Source organism: Columba livia, chromosome 1 (assembly GCF_036013475.1).
Source record: "Columba livia isolate bColLiv1 breed racing homer chromosome 1, bColLiv1.pat.W.v2, whole genome shotgun sequence".
In the NCBI taxonomy this organism is placed as follows: domain Eukaryota; kingdom Metazoa; phylum Chordata; class Aves; order Columbiformes; family Columbidae; genus Columba; species Columba livia.
The window spans coordinates 205345573-205368903 of NC_088602.1; the positions used below are offsets into that span (position 1 = coordinate 205345573).

A 23331-nucleotide genomic window follows, 5' to 3' on the forward strand; every position below is an offset into this window, starting at 1 on the left:
TGTACAAATCCTCTTTTGCCCCCCAATCAGATATTCACTTAGGTGGAATCGACTGTATCTTTTGTACACAACCAACAAATAGAGAAAAAAAAAACAAAACAGGCACGTGAAACGGTGAGGTGTGTAGATGTATTACCAACACAGAATGACCACCAACAATACAACACACAAAGTAGAGAGACAAGTATTAGGAAAATGGTTTAATATTGGAGACAGAAGCAAAAAACTGCATCACACAATAACATACGTTACAAAAATAAGTCTGACTGTTTCAACTACACGGTTATGTTCACAATGAGGACAGAAGAATCAGAAAAAACTCTGATCTAAACAGCAAAAAAGCAAACCCCTAACGTTTTAACTAATACATTTATCCACGCAAAGTGACCGAGTACTCCTAATTCTAATTACCTTATTGTGTAACTGCACGATACAGAATAAAAAGTGAAACTTACCGCTTTTGTTAAGACAAAATTCTAAACACTAGATATAAGCAAAGGGAAAAAAAGAAATCAAGCCAAAGTTTTGAGTTCTCGAAACAAAACCAACTCTCTTTCTACCGTCCAGAAATCAAACTTGAAAATCAGTCGTGATCGAGGGGGCCCACGAGAGTAAGCCACAAAAATTTCCATTTGTTTTTTAATCTCCAGTATAAAAAGTTCCACTGGTACAAAATGCATAAGTACAATCAAGTTGTAGAAATAGGAAAGCCTGCTTTTTTTTTCTTTTTTTCTTTTTTCTTTTTTTTTTTTTGGCTCAAATTCCATCAAACAACAAAATCCAAATGCATCAATAAAACAGAAACAATACTCAAATGGTCTTACAGTTTCCACTAGATTGCATTAACTTTGGCTTTTCTCAGACAATACTTAAAAACTAGTTTGTAATTCTAAACAAAATGATAGTATTATTAATCTACAAACAACAATTCTCACAGCACAAAAAAAACACAAGTACATAGGTTCTTTTTTTTGTTTGTTTTTTCTTTTTTTTTTTTTTTTTTTGTATGACATTATCCAAAAAGGTAATGAAACTACAGGATATTTTTTCCTTTTGTTAATTAGCACTTAAGATAATAAAAACAGAAACAGTAAAATGATTCCAGAGTAGCACAAGCCAAGGAACTGTAACCCCTATGGTGAAAGAAAGATGAACTTGTTACTCCTTTGAGGACTGCCATTTCATTGCAATTAGCTAATTTGTTTGAAAAAGCAACTAGTCTAGTCTTCTGATTAGAATTTTGTAAAGCAATTTCCCTTGTTTTTCTTCCTCTCTTATTAGGCCCTTGCACCCTTGCAGCTTTTTCCTTTCAATATTTTGAAAGAGAACTGGTAGGTAATTTGTCTCCAGAAAGGTGTATGTTTGGGTTTTTTGTTTTGTATTTGATTTGATTAATTAATTTTTTTAAAGATGGACGCTTTTCTCAGCAATGACCCATCTCGGTTGCCTGCAAGTACAGAAACATTCCTCCTCTCCCACTGCAAAGCCAATGTCCCGTGTAACGTAATTCGGGGCAGCCCGATGCCAAGTCGCGCTGCTTGAGGACCAAAGGCATCACCGCTCTAACTGGACTGGTAAACCCGCAAGAACACACTAGGGCATCTAAAAAAAGCTTTGGAAATTTATACGGTGTGTACAATGAGAAAAATTAGTGAAACAGTCTAAGCAATCCAAATGATGATCTCATATTATATATATATGTACATATATATAATATAACGTACATGAGATGATACTTCGAATATGCAAAATTGCTGCAAGTAGTACAAAATAGCCCTCAAAGGGTGTAGGAAGGCCCCAGCAGTAGTAAAAACATGTGAGAAAAGTATAGATCATTTATTTATAAGTGCATGTGCTATAAGAAGGAAACTTTTTTGCATCACTAGAGGCTAGTCCTTTCCATCCCAGGGCTCTACATAAAGAAGCATTTAAGTTGGGGATGAGAGACAAGAGTGCACCAGCTGATGTTGTTCATATAGGGCTTCGTTTTCAATTTTTAGGTGGCTTCAAATATAATCGGATAGAAATAGGAAGAAATATGGCACTTTTATCATCGGTAGCAGGTACTGCTGCTCACACACATTGGGTTGGCAATGAATTCTCTATATCGGTAGCAAAAAAACAAATTGGGTTGTTGGTCACTACTTGTGTGGTAGAAATGCGATCTAATCGGACTTACAAGGCAGTGAAAAGGGCTACCAGCATCTCTTTTCTGGTTCCTTACACAGAGCTTCCTCCAGCAAACACCCACATCAGTCACAAATGTGTTGCCATGGACTACTTGTACGAGTAAAGTTACTCCTCTCTATACGAGTGTCTGCAGGAGTAAGCCAAGATATTGCCGTCACAAATAATGGCAGATAACACCAAACATTACAGCGTATGTAAACTTTATCCATAAAAAGTAGTTTAACTGCAGTGCACACTGAATTTTCACCCAGGAAGATCTAGTGCATCTGATTTAAGCAAAAGTTCATTTATTTAAATTACAAAAATAGGATTTTCTTTTTCTTTTTCTCCTCAAGGATTTCAAATGGTGGATTTACCGCTCCCGTCGGGGAGTGGCTCACATAATAGATAATTAAAGAATTGTTTTCTTTTTCTTTTCTTTTATTAATACTGAATAGCATATTCCAGCAGCATATTAAAAGCTCTTTAAGAAAAGACAAAATCCCCAAAATCTAAAAAGGAAAACCACAAGTTAATTACTGTTTTAAATAATTTTAGTAATAGACACAGAAGAAATTTAGACAGCAGTAAAATATTTTTGTCCTTCAGATCTGCCCTGTGCATTGTTCTGATTTCAACCATGTATTAAATAAACCACAAAAAACTAAGTATATATATATTTATAGATATAGATATATATATAAAAATAAACAGCAAAATGGTGAATGTATAAAAGGTATTAACACTCAAGACAGCTCTGGGTGGAAAGGGTTAAAAGTTCAAAACTTTCTCACCTTAGAGGTTTCCATACAATATGAAGAAAATACATAGTGAGGTTTGCTTTCACAGCATTGATGTGTGCAGAGTGGTTAAAAAAGTGAAACATGGGCACTTATACAATGTTTTACAAAAAACATCAAAGAGAAATAACAAACAATAACAATTTCAGGCAACAAGACCACAGGATAGCAAGTTAACAAACTTTTTAACCTCTTTTTTCTTTAAATATTAGGGATTTATACAAAACACATAATAAAATACCCATGTTATCAAATTACTTCACACAAGAAACACACTGAAGCTCTAGGAAGAAAGTACCTTTGGAATTTGGCACTATAGTTTCACTGATTTTTTTTTCTTTAAAAGAAAAACCGATCACATTTTGCTGAACACAAACACGTCTAAATTGTTCACGATAAAAAAATGACATCAATGCGTCACAAGCCAACACGAACTTATTCTGGAATATTTGTTCATTTTTCACATGAAATTAATTTTTTTTTTTTAAGCAAACAACTTTTTTTTTGTGTTTTTTTTTATTTTATTTTGAATCTTGTTTTTGTTCTTGTTGTTCAAGTAAACCAATTTTAAACTTGTCTTTTATAAACATAGAACACTTAAGACCATAAGACTCATGATGAAACCACAACTTAATTCACAGAAGCACCAACGTAACACATTTTACAGTAACCTTTCTTCTGTACATTGAAACAGTATAAAATATAGGTAATTTCATGTGCATTAAACCATGGATTGTCTAACTGTGAGTCAGTTCAGCAAAAGGTGACACAAGTAGGTAGCATTTGCCCTAAAACAGGGTAAATATTTTCTTATACTAATCTACAAAAAGTGGTTCTATATATATACTTTAATGAGAAAGTGAGCCACCTAAAATGGCCTTATCAAAAAACTTTACACTGCCTGAAAAATGTAAAAACTATTACAGACCTCTAGAGACTTAAAATCAGACAGTTTTATTTCTCAAACTGTTTTGGAAGTAGTCTGTTAGAAACCAACATTCTGTGCCTCTGGACACATATTGCTATTGTCACCAGTGACCAGGCAGAATGCCAATCCCTGTATAATACTTTCAAGTCTGTTTTTTTTTTTATTTTTATTTTTATTTTTTTTTTACGAAATGAAAAAATAAAATCCAAAACAAAACCAAACAAAAAAAAAAACCCAAACGAACAAACAAAGAAAAAAACAACAAATAAAAAAAAAAAAAGAAGAAAAAAAAGAAAAAAGGAAAGAAAGAAAGAAAGAACATTTTGCCACAGGTTGTTTTTAAATCCTATCGTTAATTTATCTAATAATAAATTTCAGTCTTGCATGAATGCAGCAATGTTTTTTCACATTGACTTCCCAGAATTCATAGCTAGATGAGGTCACATGCAAATTTCAAAGGTCAAACTAGATCAAAGGTCAGTAGGAGAACCAAATATGATGTGAGGTCAGAAAGACATCAGAAACAATGACGGGACGATGCCACAGGGACATGCTAGGCAAACGATGGGCTAACGGGCATGGAGATGTCTAGGGAAAAAACAAGGAAGAGGAAAACAAGTTACATAGAATCTATGCAGCACAAACAAAATCACTTTTATGGGTGCAGGAGAAAACTAATGCAAATCTTTTATCAGTAGAGTCTATGAGCCGTTCGCGTAATTTGCATTAACTTACAATACTTGTCAACAAGAGCACAATGGAACCCCAAAAGAATCCATCTGAAAGGAATCAGAGAGAATGGATTCCTCTTTGGGGAGAAAAGAGAGGAAAGAACCAGTTTCTACAAATGTAACAGAAAAGTACGGGGAGGGAGGGAAATAAAAGGTCAGACAACCGAACTTTAAACTAGGTAATGGAAACTACGGACAAAATAACCAGACAAATACAAACAAGAGGATAAAAGCATGAACTGTAAAAGGTGTAGGGTTCAACAGTGAAAAAGCGCCCATTCTTGGCACAATTACTCTAGAGACTACTTCAAAGGATCTAGCTAGCATAGAGAGCTGCTCTTTAGGTACCCAATAAGTTAACAATAGGCAATAAATAACTTCCATTATTTCTGAGGCAGTAAAAATTTTGTATAAAAATAGAAATGCTTTTTACAAATAAAATTTACAGGCCTGTGGCTTTCTTTTTTTTTTTATTATTATTATTAAATTTATCTCTCAAGAAACATCAAGTATTGTCACTCATTTTATTTTTTTTTTTTTATTTTAAACCCTGTAGCTTTAGAAACAGATCTCTAAATCTTTTTTACATTAATCCTCTCCAAAAAAACAAGAACTTAAAAAAAAAAGTGAAATATAAAGACGACCAGTGTAAAATCAGACTAATATATAACAATACGTTGATTCAAACAACGACAAAAAAAAATCGAATCTTCTCAAAAAAACAAGTTGATGTAGTGGAAAGACTTGTTTCAATTTTTGTTGCAAAATAAGTGCTTCGACTGGCATGAGGCCATTTTGTTTAACCTATAAACTGCTGGTGCCACCCTGGTAAAATACGATCCATCCGTAGAAAACAACTTTTATTGTGTGCTAATGGCACCAGGGTTCACAGAGTTAAATTGCACATTTTTTTGTGTGTGTGTGTTTGTGTATGTGTTGCTTTGAATTTCAAGACGTTTATTTTTTGTCGTAAAAAAGGAGATAAATTATGCTGCAAAACAAAATACAGTAACACAACTCAGGAATTACTTGGCAAGGAAATGGGAGCCAAGTGCAATAAGGACAAGTGGGGAAATGGAAGTGGTAACTGTAAAAATAACTGTCTCTTGGTGAAGGTTGGCTATATGTTCTCTCTTAACCCCCCTGCAGAGGACAGGTTTGCTCATGGGACTTACCCTAAGAAAGCTAAAATAAGAGCAGTAAGCATCTGGGGTTAAGATCAGTAAGGTTTGCTGTCATTTTTGGAGCGTTTCAGCTGAACCTTCAAGCGTTTCATGCCAATCTGAAAGCCGTTCATAGCCTGGATAGCAGCTTGTGCAGAGACTGGATTGTCATAGCTAACAAAACCTACGAGACACAGAACGGAGGCGGGAGAGAAAGCGAACTATAGGTTAGAACAAATGTCAGAAGGCATTTTGTTAGGATTTTATTATTATCATTTATTTGAAACATTTACTTTCAATTAGTTCTTTGATCACACTTTTACACTTTTCCCCTTTACCTTCATAATATTCCTTTACTACCTGCAATGCAGTTGCTCGGTTTTGGTGCAGTTTCCAATTTGTTATTTATCTACCTACCTTAGAGACTGAAGGTATTTATTAGTGTGACACTTTTCAATGTAACATCTAAATACCTCCCAGTCTATCAGGAAGTATTATTAGGCCAGTCTGCAGGTGTGAAGCTGAAACAGAAAGTTTGGTTATGAAAACAAACCCTAAAATTAGATGCCTATAACCATGTGCACACCTGAAGATGAGTTCACGTGCACTGGTCCTGTGTGCTTTGAAACACTCACCTCCTTGGGCTTAGCCCAGGACAGTTACAATATTAATATTTTGTATTTTTACAGCTCCGTCCAGTTCAAGCTCTCAAGGTACATTAAATGTTAATTAATTCAGCCTCTTGGTCCCCAAAGGGGTATGCGAGCATCGAAATTAAGCAGCATTGTAAAGACAAAGGCAGTGCTTGATGAGAAGTCCAGATCTTCTGCTCCTTGGTTGCAAGCACTAACTAGGGGGATAATACTTGCTCGGGTGATTCAGAATGTCTGGGCCTGGCTCAGCTTTCTTTTCCCCGGGAGACTAAAAATGCTCTGTTCATAATGGACTCAAATCTCCCTGATTCTGGAAGCTCAAAATTCATTTTCATTTCTTGGCCTCCCACTTGTAATTGCAAAGCTTTCCTAACTGCCTCTGCTTCCTACAGCTCTGCCTAATTACTACTGTACTCAGCCTACTATTATGTGTCTGCTTTGAAATGCTCCCTCTTCTTTCCACTTGAATTTGCCTCAATATGTACCCCTTCCCTCTGTTAAAGCATAGATCCCACACACTTTGTTTTTCAGTCCTAACACACAGGCTTCTGCGTGCCTCTCTTCTACCAGCTTTCTTCATTTGTGCTTAGTGCCTGTGTATTTTTCTGATTCATAACCTCTTTTTACCACGTTTTAACCTGTTCTTTCATGGCTCTTGCTTACCTTGCACTGCCACCCTTTTCCATCCTCAGTGCCAGAATGATATCCTTTCCCCATTGTAAAGAAAAAAAACCCTCTTATTAAGTCATCTGGTCCTTGTCCAGCTGCTCCATTCCATAGACCATCCCTATGGTTTCACCTTAAATCAGCTTCACCAAACTATTTAAGTTAAGACTCTTCTCTGATGATACAGGCTCACTTCTGTTCCTTCTGCGCAAAAACACCTCTCGCTTAAATCTCTGCAGACCTTCTCCTGGCCAGACGATATGCTCTGTTCATGTTGCTCTGCGATTGATTATTTGTTACCTCCTTAAGGGATAATAAATATTCCTCCATACCTTCCTCGGTTTGAGTAACTCTTGTCACTTTCTCACTTTCTCCACTGGATCATTTTCTTGTAATATTACTGATATAACCTGAGTTGCTTCATCACTCTCTAACTTTCCCCTATTTTTTTCTAGGAGATCTTATCTGTTTACACGATTCCAGTCACTGGCTTAGCACTTCACTCCTATATTCTCCCATCCGCTCACAGATCTCAGCCTTGATCTCTAGGATCACCTCAGGGGTAGAAAAGAGATCTATGATGAGTTGGAAGGCAGCTGTAGCACCTTCCAGGCAGGTGCTCCACAACTGAGATGTAGCTGCTCTTACCAACCTTGACAATTCAGCATTTTCCTCTACAGCTTTCCTGACCTTTCCTTTGTCCTCTTAAGTGCATTCAGAGCTGTCTTCTGCTATGAACTTCTTATCACCTTAGTTCCTTCTTAGCTAGTTTGATCCACCTGAAAGTTAGGCAACTCATCTAAACTAGTCACTTAGATGGCATCTGCGAATGGTGAATGAAAAGAAGCAAGTATGCCCAGAGGTGTCTTTTCCACCCACCATTCATGTCTCCAATTTAGATACCTCCACTGATGACAAAAGAACAATTAAATCAGGTTATGATTATTTTGCAGGGGGGTGAGACAAGTCACCTCATTGTATGTCTCTTTATTAGCTTCCTTGACTCAGCCACAGATTCAAACATACAACTTCACTGATGCATCGGTGGCATCAGCCTTTATCATTCAGTTGTTATTCTATTCACAATTTGTCACTTTACACAGAATGCTATATCTACACAGAATGCTATATCTACATTAGCCTGCTACACTTTCATCTTCTCCCTTATCAAGAATGTTCATTTATAAAGCTTACAGAGGAATCTGGCAGGCTCTCCCTTGATTTATCCTTTCTGATTGCACCCAATCCTCATTTTTTGTCTGAATTTTCAAAGACCCCATCATGACGATTCTGATTTTTGTTTTAAAACTCTGGGTATCTCTATAATCAAGATAAATATTTTTAATCATTCAAGTAACAGTTTTGCTATGAGGCAGACTGCATTTATGCACTGATATCATTGGGTTCCCCCTCCCCTGCCTTGCTTTTACATCTCTCATTTTTGTTATTCTAAGATTTATGAAAGGTGAGAGATAAGCTTGAAGGGTGAATGAAGAGTCTCCTGAATCAACTAGAGCTCATGAGAGCTCATGGAAGGGCACCTCCAGGCATAAACAGACTGTCTTGTCATCCTCATCACCATTTAATCTTTTGAGCATTCTTTCGAGGTGGACAAAAAAGCAAATAATGCCCAAGTCCATTTTCTGCAAAGAAAAGCAATTTTTCATTTGGAGAAGCAGTGTCACATAAAAGTTTATCACTGTATATTACTACCCTGTGACTCACTAAGAATGTGCCTTCCCTTCCCAGTTCTTCCAGTGGACAGCCTTGGACAACATGTTCACCTTTCTGGTGTTTAACCTGTCCTCATCTGTAATTTGACTTCCTGGAAACTCCAGAGTAGAAAGCACCAAGCACATGCAAAACATCATTACCATCATTATTATTATTGTTATGGAAAAAAACCCCAAACAAACCAGCCAACCAACAAAAACCCAAACTGTACCAAGAACAATAACCATTAACAATACAGGAAAGAAATGAGCTCTTCAAATGCACTATTGTCCTAGTGTTTGGGTAGGAGGACAAAGAAAAAACGAAGCTTCTGAAAACACAAATATGGGACCAAACCAACAAATAGCAGATTCTTGCTAATAAAGCTGAGGAGGTACATACAGAGTACACTAGTATGTTAAACTAGCAGGATTAATTCTGGCTGTGCCTGTAATTAGCAGCATCACACAGGTGGTCACCTACTGAATTAGAAAATCTCAACTTCCTCTGCCACTGCAGTACTTTTTGGTTTTAAAGCAGAATATCTGAGGAGGAAGAATGAGAAACTGAAATATTAGTGAAGGCTGACTAATGCCAAAAGGACTGACGGCTCCTCCATCTGTTGGGTGTTGACTCCTCCATTTCCCTCAAACAAGGTAACCTCAGTGCATCACCCTGCGTTAGGTAATTGTGTCCTACGAATCCAGATAAATGTGTAAGTAGGTAATCAAAGAGTAAAAGGAAACCCATGAAAAGCAAGTGTGGAAAGGAAGCTGAGGAACTTAACTGCCTGGTCAAAGTAATTTACATTCTTTCAGCAGTCACCACAATGGCTGCATTTCGATTGATGTAGCTTGATTTGACATTTCATCAAGATTCCTGGAGACCTCAACAACAATTTTGTCACCCCAATGTACTAACTGAACTACCTCCAGATCTAGGGAGTCCCTTTCAATTCCACTTTTCAAATTTGCTACAGCCTCCTGGGCTGTTTTATCCCATCGCAAAAACATGCTGGAGTATATTAGTCCACACATGAACAATTTTTTGTAAAGCTTAAAGAGGTGAATGCTTCAAAAATGAACTGAAAGACTAAGGAAAAATGAAGAAAGAATGTCACATCCTTTCTCTGAACTAACTTTCCAAGTGTACTAAAGGCTTGTTTTCAGGTGAAAACCACTCAGATTGTGGCAAGGCTTGAATTCCAGTGCATTAGGTTTTTCTGAGTAACTTGACGTATCCAACTCATGTTTGGATCCTATCTGTTTAGATAAATTCAAACCCTTTCAAGATGGGTTAAAGCCCAAGAGCTGTGGGGCCCTTGAATGGCCCAGGTGGACACAAATCCCTTGACAAACACGTTTTAACAAAACCTAGATTTTTAAAAAAAGTAATGCTATGCAAGCTAAGAAATATGTATCATAGTTAATGGGGATGCTTCAAATGGGGACACTTCAGAATTAAGGGATGGAGCTGGGCAAAGGGTGACACTGTCAGTACAAAAGGGTTTTGGAAACTAGAGGGTTGTCTGGACTGGTTACTCTCATCATACAAACAGCTGTGTTCCTTCAATTTGGGAAAGAATTGTCACTTGGTGGAAGCTCAAATATTTTAGGTCGAACCTTATAAAACTTATCTTTAAGAGATTCTTTCCTCCTCTTAGACCCTCCCCGTGTCTTGCATAGGACCACGATTATTAGACCGATGTTCTAATAGATTGCCACTCGCTGACATTGTGTATTCCACTTCATCAAAGCACTGAGCTGGTGCATCTATGCTATTCAAAAGACATCAGCCCACTTAATCAACCCTAGAACTTATTTTATGCCAACACATCATCATCTCCTTCTGTTGTGATCTCATTTTCTGGCAGGTCAAAGTGTTCTCTGGGAAACGTGACACTGATCTTGTGAGGCTCCCTTCATCCCTGCCCTAAGGTAAGGGGAGATGCCACCTTCCATGGCGCACTGGAGCCCACCCACAAAAGCTGGAGATGCATATCCATACATCAAATGTCTGTAAAGCATTCTGAAATACATGTACACACCATTCAACCACTAATTGCAAAATCTTGTACTTAATTCAGAAGAAAGAAATTCCTGTAATGTAGAAGTAATGGGTTAAACATAGAGCATTTTAAAGTGCCTCAGCTATACAATAGAGAGTAATTAGGTATCCATAATAAGGCAGTTTAATAGTATAGTAAATGACATTCCCCCACATAGGGTGTAATTAGTTTCATGTGCTTGACACATTCATGTGAGATGTCAGACTGGAAGATTATTATTGTTTTTTCATATCCAATTCTTAGTTAGAACTAGTTTGTCTGTGCATCTTCCTGCTCCTTTGAGGATTAACAGTCCATTATTTTTGGAATGAGATTCCAGTACGACATTTCTCACATTGCTGTTAATTTTCTTTCCTGGCCCCTTTTCAGTACAGTGCATGTGGTTTTTACTATTCGATTTATTAAATTTGACATACCAAAGCACTTGCTCAGATTGGTCTGTTTGTCAATGAAGACTTTAGCAGAGATAACATTTCCAAAAGGCATGAACATCTGCAGAATGTCCTGGTCTCCAAACTCCTGGGGGAGGTGGTAAATAAAGAGGTTTGCCCCTTCTGGACCTTTAGGAAAATAATAATAATTAAAAAAAAAAAGTAGGAAAACAGCTATTACAAGTGTTTTATTTAATATATATTTCCATAACACTTACAGAAGGTGGTTGTCAGAAAGCATTTCACTTTCTGACTTCGAAGGAACAAACGCAAGTGGATCATCAAATGAACAGAGCTCTTTAGAGCATCCTATCTTGAAAAGTGTTTACCTGATAACTCTAAGAAGCTAAACTGCAGCCTGTTTCTTCAATTTATATGTCTTTCAGTATAATTAGGGTTAGGAAAACAGGTACACAATGTATTGCTCTCTCATAATACCCCAAAAACTGCACAAGGAGTCCTCTGCTGCCTCAAACACCTGTATGGGTGTGTCAGTTTAATTCTAGTTGTGGGAACTTATGGAAATGCAATGAGCTGAGCTCAGATTTGAGTATCACATATTTAAACTCAGAGGGCAGGAAATTAACGGAGATGGGAACAAAAAGGATAAGAGAAAGCAAACCTTGTGACTTGGAAATCAGTGAAGTCAGAGGGAGAAAGATGCTCAGAGCTGAATTTATACTGGTTCATTTCAAAATGACAGCCACCCCCCCTTTTTTTCTTCTTTTTAAATACAAATTCCACATAAGAAGCCCTGTCTCCTGGAATAAACTTTGTATAAAGTCGGTCATTTAAAAAAGTTCAAAATGAAGTACTTGGTTGAAACAAAAGTGGCTTGAGACAAAGCTGAGTTTGCAAAGAAAGGTGCAAACGCAAAGGTGCTCTGAATATTTTTCTTACAGCCAAAATTTGAGATACACATTATTAGTGCTGTTGGTTTAAACACTCCTCCTAGGACTATTAGGTTATTTTTCTCCCCAGTTCAAGTTCTCCTTTATAATAAAATACTGGAAATGAGCAATGGATGCCAGGAAGAACGTGATCTATGACAGAGCCAGACATGTGCCCTTCCCATGCAGACAGCAGTAGCATTAGGGGTACAAAAAAAGAACAAACATTCCTGATAAAAACACATCTGGAGTAACCTATTTGAGTATTCCCTTGGAATCTAAATGTGCCTCAGAGGTTTTCTCTAGAGGAAGAGAAAAGTGCACATCAGATTTATGGAGTACGTTCCACACAGCCATGAAGCCTCACCTCTCATATTGAAGAACCAGGCTGGCTGCTTGCTCTCAGCCTGAAGGAAAATGTTGCAATGTTCGCCCCCAAGGAGAGGATAATTGGATTAGGACAAAAAAATGTTTTTAAAAAGAAACATTTTTTTCGGGGTGAAAAAAATAAAAGGGAAAAAAATTGGCCACCTGGAACATATTCCTTCTTACCCCAAGGAAACTATCCTTTCCAGAAAATAATATTTTTAAAAATAGTAAGAAAAAACTTATTGAATAATAGTTTAGAGCATATTCATGAGCCAGTTCACTGTGCTTCAACATTTAATATTTAGATAGCTTTTTTTCTCTGGCATTTGTTTATCCTCAACCACTCCAGACTCTTCAGCATTCCATCAGAAATCATGTTAAGAGTCAAAACATAGTTGTCAGTACTCGGTGATGGAATTTACTCAAACTTAACCCCTTACTAACAGAAACAAAACATACAACAAAAAAGACTACATTTTAAAAGGGACACTGCCAGTTCATAAAAATACATAGTAAGCCTACACTTGATATGAATGTTCATAAACAGAAACAAATTTAAATAGTTAGAAAAAAAATCAAACCGTCCTCCACTATGTATCTTACAACGACACCAAATAAACAATTTCTTTCTCATGTTAAATAGTCTGTTGTCACTGACCAAAGTGTGCGAGATGAAAGCAGAGAACGCACACAAAAAAGAGGGAAAAAACCCCATTTCATTTTAAATAATCCATGCTATTAGCAGTAAATGAAGTAAAGAATTCAGAGAAAACATATATTTTAACTCCAGTGTTCCTCTACAATAGCCAGCCATTGAGGAATGCCCAATTTGCCTTCCTAGGAAGACAGTACAAGAAACTGTTCTAAAAGAGGATAAAAAAATGTCTCCTGAGGATATTCTCCTAGGTTTATTTCTAAAGCTTAGGCCTGGCAAAAACAGTAGTGACAACATAGATACAATCTCAGAAAGCATGTGATACTTTCCTGTCCTTCTGGAATTAGCGAGAAATTAGGATGAGAGAAGAGAAGAGAGAGAAGAGAAGAGAAGAGAAGAGAAGAGAAGAGAAGAGAAGAGAAGAGAAGAGAAGAGAAGAGAAGAGAAGAGAAGAGAAGAGAAGAGAAGAGAAGAGAAGAGAAGAGAAGAGAAGAGAAGAGAAGAGAAGAGAAGAGAAGAGCAACAAAAACAGAAAACAGAAAAAAAAAAGCCTGGGAAGTGAGCAGGGGAATGGAAGAGGGGAAAAGGGTAACCTCATTTTCCTAAACATCTTGTAATTAGTATTCATTTATTCTTAGCAGTTGCTTCCTGAGGTTTATTTGCTGTTGGCACAGGGAGAGGGGGCAATCATTCACTTAGTTACTTCCTCACAAGACCCACAATTAAACAAAGAACCACTCAAAGGAAGAACGGATTTTGTCATTAACTCAAAACCTTAAACCTAATCAGATTAACTCCATTATCACAGATAATGGAAACCAGAAGAGAGAATGGCACCCATAACGGGATGATTTTTGTTACCTGTGCCTTGTTATGTGGTAGGTAGTAAATGCTCTTATATAAGAAAGGATGATCATGGAATCATAGAATCATAGAATGTCCTGAGTTGGAAGGGACCCACAAGGATCATCGAGTCCAACTCCTGTCCCTGCACAGCACAAGCCCACAGTTCACACCATGTGTCTGAGGGTGTTGTCCAGTCTCTTCTTGAACACTGTCAGGCTTGGGGCCGTGACACCTCCCTGGGGAGCCTGTTCCAGTGTCCAGCACCCTCTGGGTGAAGAACCTTTTCTAATGTTCAACCTAAACCTCCCCTGGCACATCTTCCTGCCATTCCCTCGGGTTCTGTCATTGATCACTAAAGAGAAGAGCTCAGCAGCTGCCCCTCCTCCTCCCTTGTGATGAAGCTGGAGCCGCCACGAGCTCTCCCCTCAGTCTCCTCCAGGCTGAACAAACCAAGTGTCTTTAGCCACTCCTCACATGGCTTCCCCTCCAAACCCTTCACCAACTTTGTAGCCCTCTTCTGGACGCTCTCCAGTATCTTTATATCACTTTTATACTGAGTTGGACTCGATGATCCCTGTGGATCCCTTCCAACTCAGGACATTCTATGATTCTATGCCCAAAACTGTACACAACACTCAAGAACTTCACTGGTCAGTAAAGTATAACTTAGAGGACAGATGGTTAAAAAATTAATTACATTAGAGGTTAAAAAAAAGTAACAATACTAAATAGCAGAAAACTGAGAAAAAAAAAATAAATTAAAGATTAGGCTACTTGAGGTCCTTTGTTAAGCCTCTGTGAAGAAACAAAGCCACGACACTGCTTTCTCTTCGTCTGCTCGGTGCTTACCTTCCTTCTGGCTGCCCGCGGCGCTTTGCTGCTGCAACAAGCTCTGGCTGTACAGGGTGGGCAGCGCGGCGGCCGCGTACTGCTGGATTCCTGAGTAGGCCTGGGTGAGCGCGTCCATGGTGCCGGCCGTACCGTTCGTCAAGCCTGTTGCGCCGAGTCCTCCGTTCAGGGCCGCCATACCTGAGAGCATTTGAGCAACTTTACAAAAAACCCAACAATAGAGAAAAGAAATTGCACTTGTTCATTAGTGCTTTCCGAAAGGCGTTGGTATTATATGACACTGACAACGACGGCGGTGCATGCAGCTCGGCACTTCACCAAATGGGACTGAAAACAAAGAAACACGACTTTGGTGCCAGGATCACTTTTAGCACAAGGATTGCACAGTCAGACGGACTCGCATGCAGCCTGCTACTGGCAAGTACCACAGCTTGGTGCTCCCAAAAGCCTCTCCGCACACCCTCTTTGACACCTGTGCTGCTGCTGAGGGTATCTGAACCTGGGAGAGTGGGACACATTCGACCTACACCCTTAATAAGTGGTCACTCGGAAAATGGGAAAAAGCAGTCTGAAAGGAAACCAACTCTTTCTGACCAGGGTCATGACTACACCAAGTCATGACTACACCAAGTCATGACTACATCAGGAGGGCTTTGCTAATATAGAGTTAACACAGAACCCTGATGAACAGCATTTTGAAGCAACCCTCCGTACAATTATGGGCTTCATCCTTTAGTTCTGTGGTAGGACGATGGACTGTGATGCTCTGCGCTTCCACCCACCTCCTCCAGCTACCCCAGAAGAGATGAAGAGCATCGCATCTGGAGTGACTAAAAGTCCTTCATCGGGACCAGGCGTCTTTCACAAAGAAACAAACGCATTCAGTTCTAGCAATGTCTTTCTTCTCACTGGAAGCAGAGCTGTTTCATTTTTTTTTTTTTTCTTTAAAGTGATTCTACATGCTGATAGATAACATTAATTTAACTGGGACGACTGCCAAAGAGGAAATTTCAGACTGGATTGCTAGCTGTGCAGAAAATGGCATCCCTCATCCATGCAAACAGTGTGGTCTGCAAAAGCAGTTTTACTACTCTGACTCTATGGTGGACAAACTCCTGGACTACAGCCTCTCTCCTTTGCTGCTATTCATCATAATGGCTCCTAAAAGTGCCATGTTAAACTTAACAATGTCAACATGTATTTTTTTTTCAGAAATTCCAGAAAACCACTTTTTTCCTGTTAGAGCTACAATGTCTTTGGCAGCTGAAGGGGTGGCAGAGTTCAGAGCCCTGCTCTTTGCCCACGTCTCTGACTTGTGTCAACTACAGCAGTAAGTTCCCATCAGGACTGAAAGTTAAGCCACATTTTCTGCAAAGCCAGCTATCCTGTGCTCCCCAGTTTTAAGGTGAACAGCTCACAAACAACTTAAAAGGGCTTAATCAGACCCCTCAACGTACAGTAGACCAGTCACCAGAAAAATGGGACATCCAGAACCACCGATGACCAGTTTTTAGACACTGACTTTATAGCGTTTAGGTTGGCAAAATGATGGGTGAAGAGGTGGCTGGTCAAGCTGTATTAAGACTCAAAAGATACGAATGTTGAAGAGAAACAAAGGGCTTAATTTCAGAGCAATAACAAGGGTGACATGTAAATTGGAGAAAAGTGAGTAAATTAGGCAGATGACACTTTATAGTGAATTAACAATGAAATCTGTTATTAATAGACTGGGAAACAATCTTCAAGGAAGTGGCATAAACCTCATCACATGAGTAATTTAGAGATAGAAAGAATACTGCAGGGAATCATCCTGCATTGACAGGGGAGGATAAAGATGCTGACCTACTAGTTTTGTTCCATCTCTTATGTAGATTTGAAAAGTGTATTCCTATGAGTCTCTGATAATCAGGACAATTGCTCAAATGGCACCTTTTTGGCTCCACCAGAGTCTGTGCCAATTAAGAGAATTGTACTGCATAAATTATACCTTTTGATATTACTATAATTTGTGTGACTAAACACTTGACAGGGATGTGATATTCTTAGCCTTTCCTTAATAAAATGTCTCGCACTTTGAAGATTTCTCTTTCCCCTCCACTTCAGAGCATCACCATATCCTGATAGGAGGTACTGGCTGCCACTGCTTTGAACAAAAGTCTCTGAGTAAAAAAGAGCTAGACAGTTGTTGTATAATGGCTCCAGTTATAAAACAAAAACTTGCAAAGCAAGACAGCTTGTGAAGCATCCTATATCTAAAAGACAGGAAAATGAAGATTCAAATTGTACTGCTACTAATATCATCATGAGCCTGACCTTAACCTGCTCTGCTGTTTTTGTACTTAGGTTTGTGTCATTGCTTGCATGGGTGTACACACAGCACTGGTTAAACACTCCTGATAAAGCAGTTTGTATCTCTCCTTTTATTATAGTGTAGAAATAACTTGATAATAGAGGAAGCATTAGGATAACATGTTATCTTTTGTGAGTCATCAGACTATTAGATAAACATGCTTTGTGTTGCAGTGGGCAGCATCCTCCCCCTTCTTTCACTTAGAATCAATAGCCCCTTCCTACCAAAATATTTCAGATTAGCAAACAGCCAGACAGCCCCGGCACACCGTGCTGCTCCTGGGAAGGGCACTGCTGCTGCTAGCACACGTGTCTAAATACACTGTCCTCCTGAGCAAAACATCTGTAGAAAGCTTTCAGCATTTTTTTTTCTATTCTTCCTTTATACTCTTTTATGAAATCCGCAAGGTCCAGGTGCAGTTACACATCTCTGCCATCTCTTTATTATCTCTACCAATGCACTTCAGTCTGATATTGAACTGTGGTCCCTTCCTCACCCTGTGAAATAACCTTTTGCAGTCTCTCATCTATGGCCTTCTACTTTTTTGAGTTACTCTACATCATACAGAAGTGACAATGCTTGGCAGGTCCAAAGGTCTCTCGAAGTGTTTTCCAAGCACCTTCAAATCTGTCATGAATAGTTTTATCTCCATTTTACAGATGTAAATATGGGGGCAGAAAGGCTAAGTGACTGCCTTGGGTTCACACACAAATATTGTGTCATAGCTGTCCAATATCATGAATCCATGGTGTCCTTTCTTAATTCAAAATAATCTCTTCCTCTCTTTATCAATTTTTCCTCATTATTCATAATTCTTTTTGTTAGTTGCATAATTTAAATGTACTCGACCAAAGGAGACATTCTAAGGTTTTGTCATTTAAGGTTTTAGAAGCTTCAAGCACAACTGAGGGAAGACTGGGTGAATCTCCATATATATGGACAACTGTTGCCTTGGAGATAGTTAAACTTACCATACTTCACTTTCTTTAATTTTTAAGGTGTCCAGACACCTTTCTACAATGCTTCTCTCTACAATGAGAACACATCAGTCTCCACAGCCCAGCTTCTTTTTCATGGACCCAGCCAGGATTCAGAAAACAAATACAAGTTTACTAGTGAGCTCAGCCTGGAAGACATTCTCCTTGTAGTTCTCACATAGAGAGCAGGACATGGCTTCAACAGAAGGGCACCTCCTCCAACACCTCTGTGTGAATCAATGCCCAAGCCCAGTGCCACCTGCTGATTAATTTTTGGGTTAAACTCTTGACTTGTGCTTTGGATCGCTCTTGTTATTTCCCCAGTTAGAAGCATGTCACTCAATTCCAACTTCTCTGCACAATTACTCCAGGAGCCTCCATGACCAAATGATGCTTGAACATTTATACTAAAGTGCTATGACCATGGTATACTGTGAAACATCAGTTTCATTGATCATGAAGTTTTCCAAAGGCAAACTCCTAGGCAGTTTTGAGTGTGAATGACTGGCTCAGACATGGTCACTAAGAAAAGCACTAGTTTGTCATTAACATAGACAGGGGAGGTTGTTTTAATTTGAACAACACTTTGCTACCATTAGCATCACATGTACCCAACACTGATAATCAGTGTCAACTTTTTGAGAAAAACAGTGCCACAACGTTGTGTTGTGGGGAAGCAGTTTCCTCTCTTTAGACCTCTCTCAACATATGTATATACATAGACAGACATATCCACATACATTTTGTAAGTGCTATAAACATACATATCTTCTAGTCACCTACAAACTCTGTGTCCATAAAAACATCCATGAAGAAAATTTGGGACTGAAGCCACTCTTGGTGTAAGTCCATGGAAGCAATGGTGGCTTAAAATAAGCTGAAATTTGGCACTAGGTTGTGTATACATCATTAATACTTCAAGTGACACACGCAGATAAGTTTGCACACACATCACCTTGAAATACTTGCTGAGAAAATGTAAACTATTTGGTTGTGACCTAGCAAAAAGTGTCAAAAAGCATGCAATGGCTTCCACACAAAGTCAAGAGCTTATAGGTGACTCATTCTTACTCAGTCTTACTGAAGGGGACATTATCTTGGAGTGCTTCAGTGTGTCTTGGTCCATAGTACTTGTGGGAGGGAAGGAGTGGGATGCCATACTCTGCTCTTGATTATTGTGACCTCTTGTACACCAAGTAAAGCACAACGAGTGTTTATTGGGAAAGGGTATTTAATGATTTCTTAGTTATGACAGGGTAGCTCTCCTACTAAGAGAGCTCATGAGAGGAAATAAATTAGCTTTTCACGCATGTCATTTTCAGTGGCTTGCTTTAATACTAATGTAATAATAAGAAAGGAAACAAACATTGGCCTTTTTAGGACCTAATACTTACTTCTCCTAAGTTGTTCTTGAGTCCTATTTACTAAGAAATACACATGTCCTTGCCAGAAGCAAGACCTGTTTTATACAAGACCTCATGCAACCACTCGACACTGCTACATGGACATCCATTAGCCCCCTTCCTTCCCAACTCCCAACAATGACAACCAGAGATCACAGAACAAAAATATCGGGTGAGCAGCCAAATAACACTGACAAAAAGGACATCATGCAGAGCATCAAAGTGAGCAAGAGATACTGAGGAGGACATCCATTCCTGGGGGTACATTATGATGGGTCATGGACTGGCAATGACCAGATTCCTTGCATTATAAAAGGAAATGCAAGGAGCAACAGCAGCTAAAAAAAAAGGAGAGGGAAAATGCATCTAGACAAATCTCTTCTATTGCAGGCAAAGGTGAAGTCATCATAGCAGAAACAATAAAGAAAAAATCCTTCTTCTTCAGGAAAATCTTGACCAAGGCTAAAGAAAAGGAAGAATGTTCTAAAAACTCTTGGCATCTACCTAGCTGGAGATGCCAGGGCTTGTTTCAGATGTCACAGGATAGAGGTGCATGCTCTGGTATTACAGGTGACTGACTGCATCATTCTCTTTTACTTGCTGATTGAAAGCCAAAGACTTGCCTTCATTTTCAAAGTATGTTGCTCTCACGTCAATTTGATAATTCCAATAGACATTTTTAAAGGATTGCCTCCATGGTAAACATTTTTCTTATCACTGCATTTCTGAGTGAGACTTTGTACATTGGGATGATACACCTGTTGTCAGACTCCCTAAATAAAAAAGGAGCCTCTCCTATAACCAAGATAACCCAAATCCCTGGTGACATTTCTTTCACCTTTCATACACCCTGCAAGAAAAGGAGTCTGTGCAGGGACCCAAGGGACTTCACTTTGCAGTTGACTATGTGACTCCAGAACTGCATATGTACCACAAATAGAACTGGATCAACTTGACCCCCTTATTTTGTATACAGATTAAAAATAATAATAATCACTTTACAATTGGTAGTTTTTTGTGTCATGATAATTGGGGAAGGCTGTCCACCACAGCAATAAATACTCACTGTTTACGGTACCTGCTAGTGCATTAATATTATTCAGTCCAACAGTGGCTCCAGCCAGTCCTTGGAGAGTACCCAGAGAAGTCAAAGAATTCATGGCCGCACCAGCTGTGGAATTAGCAGTTGATGCAGCCACTGAAAGGAAAAGAAAAAGCAAGGCAAAATTAAGGTCATATTTTGCTTTTTTTTAGTTGATCACAAACCAGCTTATAATAATGCTGAGCTCAACAACAGGGCTACTTGAAAGAAAAAGAAAACGAGACCAGTAGACTAACCTTGATCAAGATAATAATAGCATGTTTGTTCATGGAACGTGTTGATAAGCCTTGAGCTGCAAAGCTGGATCACAAAATTTAGCATAGTGCTATTATTCGCAAACAATACAGAAACAGTAAGCATGGGATCAATCACGTTCTCAGAAGTTTGTCAATCAACCTAGCATTCCAGGCTAATCAGCTAATCAGGCTATTGAGGTTTTGCCACATTTTAAACTCCATCATTGAAAAAAAAAATAGAAATAATCATAGTAATTTTGTCATTCAAGAGCTTTCTGTTCTGGGCCCCAAGTATTCTAAGAGAAATTCTACTTATTCTAAGTGAGACACTATGCCATTATGGTTCTGCTCTAGGACACCTTATGAACATCGTTTAAAGCCTTGAAGTTTGTGAAAAGAACAATGGCCAGGCCAGTACAAAATGTAATTACTATCCATTTTATTGCAGGCTTTTAGCCTGCCCTTTGTACATAACTAGTCACGTATATGCACCCCATAAATTATACTATATGCACCCCCAAAAGCTCTGCAAGAGGGGAAGCTGAGGTTTAGGTGGAGAAAAGGCTGCTACAATGCCAAGGGAATGATGAAGTTGGATGAGATTGATCCATCTAAACTACACACTTACTTTCTTGTCATAGGAATGTAATAAAGCACCTTAGAAAGAGCTATCATTTAGGATAAGTTGGCTGAACTAGAAATGTGTGTCTCTCTCATAGAAGGGCCCTGAATAACTAGTGTAGATTAAACACCTGACTTAGAGGTAGACAAAGTTATGCCAGATGAATCACACTCATAAAAGCTGCAGAAACAATTAAGTTTTTAGCTTGTCTCTTGAGCCTTACTTTAATGCATCAATCATAAAGACTTTCTTTTCCTTTAAAAAGTTGCATTATCTTCTGAAAAGTGAACATTTAGAGTTTTGCTGATGATTTTACCAGAGGCACATCATGCCTGCACCATGCTTTTTAGCTCCCATTCATTATCTAGTTGTGAAACAGTTAAGGTTGCTTTTATCTCTGTGCTCTTTTGAGCTGTCAAACACATCAGATTACTCAGTGAATGCTCAAAATAAGTGAAGTCTCTACAGGTGGTAGGATCTAGTGAGGAAAGTAGTAGGCATCTTTTTCACTCCATGGGTAAACCTCAAAGCACCAACCTACAAATAACCCACCTTTGCAAGCTTGAGACCCACCAAAAACAAGCCTTCACACTCATGGGGCTTCAAAGTACAGAAGACTCCCCTGGTGTGGGTGAGGACAGATTTCCAGACTCTGTGAGACATTCCTTATCCTCACTTCCCTAGCACCTGCAATGTTAACTTGAATAATTTCACATGTTGCAGATAGAAGCAGCTCTGATTATTCAGTGTCTCTCCATAAAGCAATAAGAAGTCAATAATGTCTTTTGGTTAAAAAAAAAAGTAATCAAATAAGCCAAGTAAAAACCCACTTCTGTCAGATAATGTGAGCACCAACAGAGAAGAAAGGAAAAAATCAAAATGAATGAATGTCAGTGAATTCCCCGTGACCAACACTGCTCTGTGTTTCTGCTCATGTTCATTAGCAGATCATTTAAATGAGGTATATAAACCTCAAATCTGAAGGGTCTAATTGTTTTTTACTGGGCTCAATTCCATTCATTTCTGTTTCAGAGGGTTATTACTCTTTTCTCTTGAGGAGACACACATATTTAAGAAATGAGAGAAACGGGGGCTAGGATACTGCCTGAAAAATTACATTAAAGCTCTTGGGGACAAATAACTCCTGCAAATGAGAGCCATATGCTTATGGATTGTCAACACATCTGTCGGAGAAGGCAGAAAAACCTGATTAAATCTTTCCCTCTAGCACAGCCCACAGAGCGCATGGTGGTAGCTCTTATCTTAGTCTCACTGCTCAAACACATGCTTCAGGGATGGCCAGTACCTGAGGTCAGCACCTCTTTGCTTCTTCTATTCATAGGAAGTTTCTGTGTTTCACCAAACAAACACAGAGCAGGTGCCTCAATGATTCTCCTGTTTGAAGTTGCAATGCAGATTATCTAGTTTACCTAAATAAAGACTTGGCATGTAATCAATGTAGAATACTAGTTGGAGCACTGAAGCACCTCAGAAATCAGTGTTCTGTTGTTGTGGCTATTTCTTCTACTTAGCAGTGATCTGTCTCACAGGTCCACTGGGACAAGGACTTTTCTTCTTTGGCTTATTATTTCTTTGAGGAGAAAGAAGCCGAACAAATTGTGTGGGTTCCATTATCTTGTTGGACACAGGTTGAAGAGAAATGAAGGGAGCTCCTTTCGTTAGGGCACTTGTAAAGGACAGATCCAGCAC

At 38.7% G+C, this 23331-nt stretch overlaps 1 protein-coding gene across 36 annotated transcripts in view; it reads right to left on the bottom strand.

Annotated features, from left to right (window-relative positions):
* Positions 1–185: 185 nt before the first annotated feature.
* The window catches only part of CELF2 (CUGBP Elav-like family member 2), a 562200-nt gene continuing 539054 nt past the window's right edge, over positions 186–23331 (bottom strand). For 12 of the 36 annotated variants that reach the window (XM_065050154.1, XM_065050141.1, XM_065050159.1 and 9 more), the window contains 4 exons: positions 20740–20859; positions 14932–15129; positions 11308–11451; positions 186–5975 (listed from right to left, as the gene is read on the bottom strand). In XM_065050154.1, the coding sequence (XP_064906226.1) occupies positions 5848–5975; positions 11308–11451; positions 14932–15129; positions 20740–20859 (590 nt within the window). In that variant the 3' untranslated portion in view covers positions 186–5847. Of the gene's footprint in view, positions 5976–11307; positions 11452–14931; positions 15130–20727; positions 20860–23331 lie in introns of all 36 variants that reach the window. The other 24 variants (XM_065050164.1, XM_065050147.1, XM_065050168.1 and 21 more) reach the window with 5 other exon arrangements.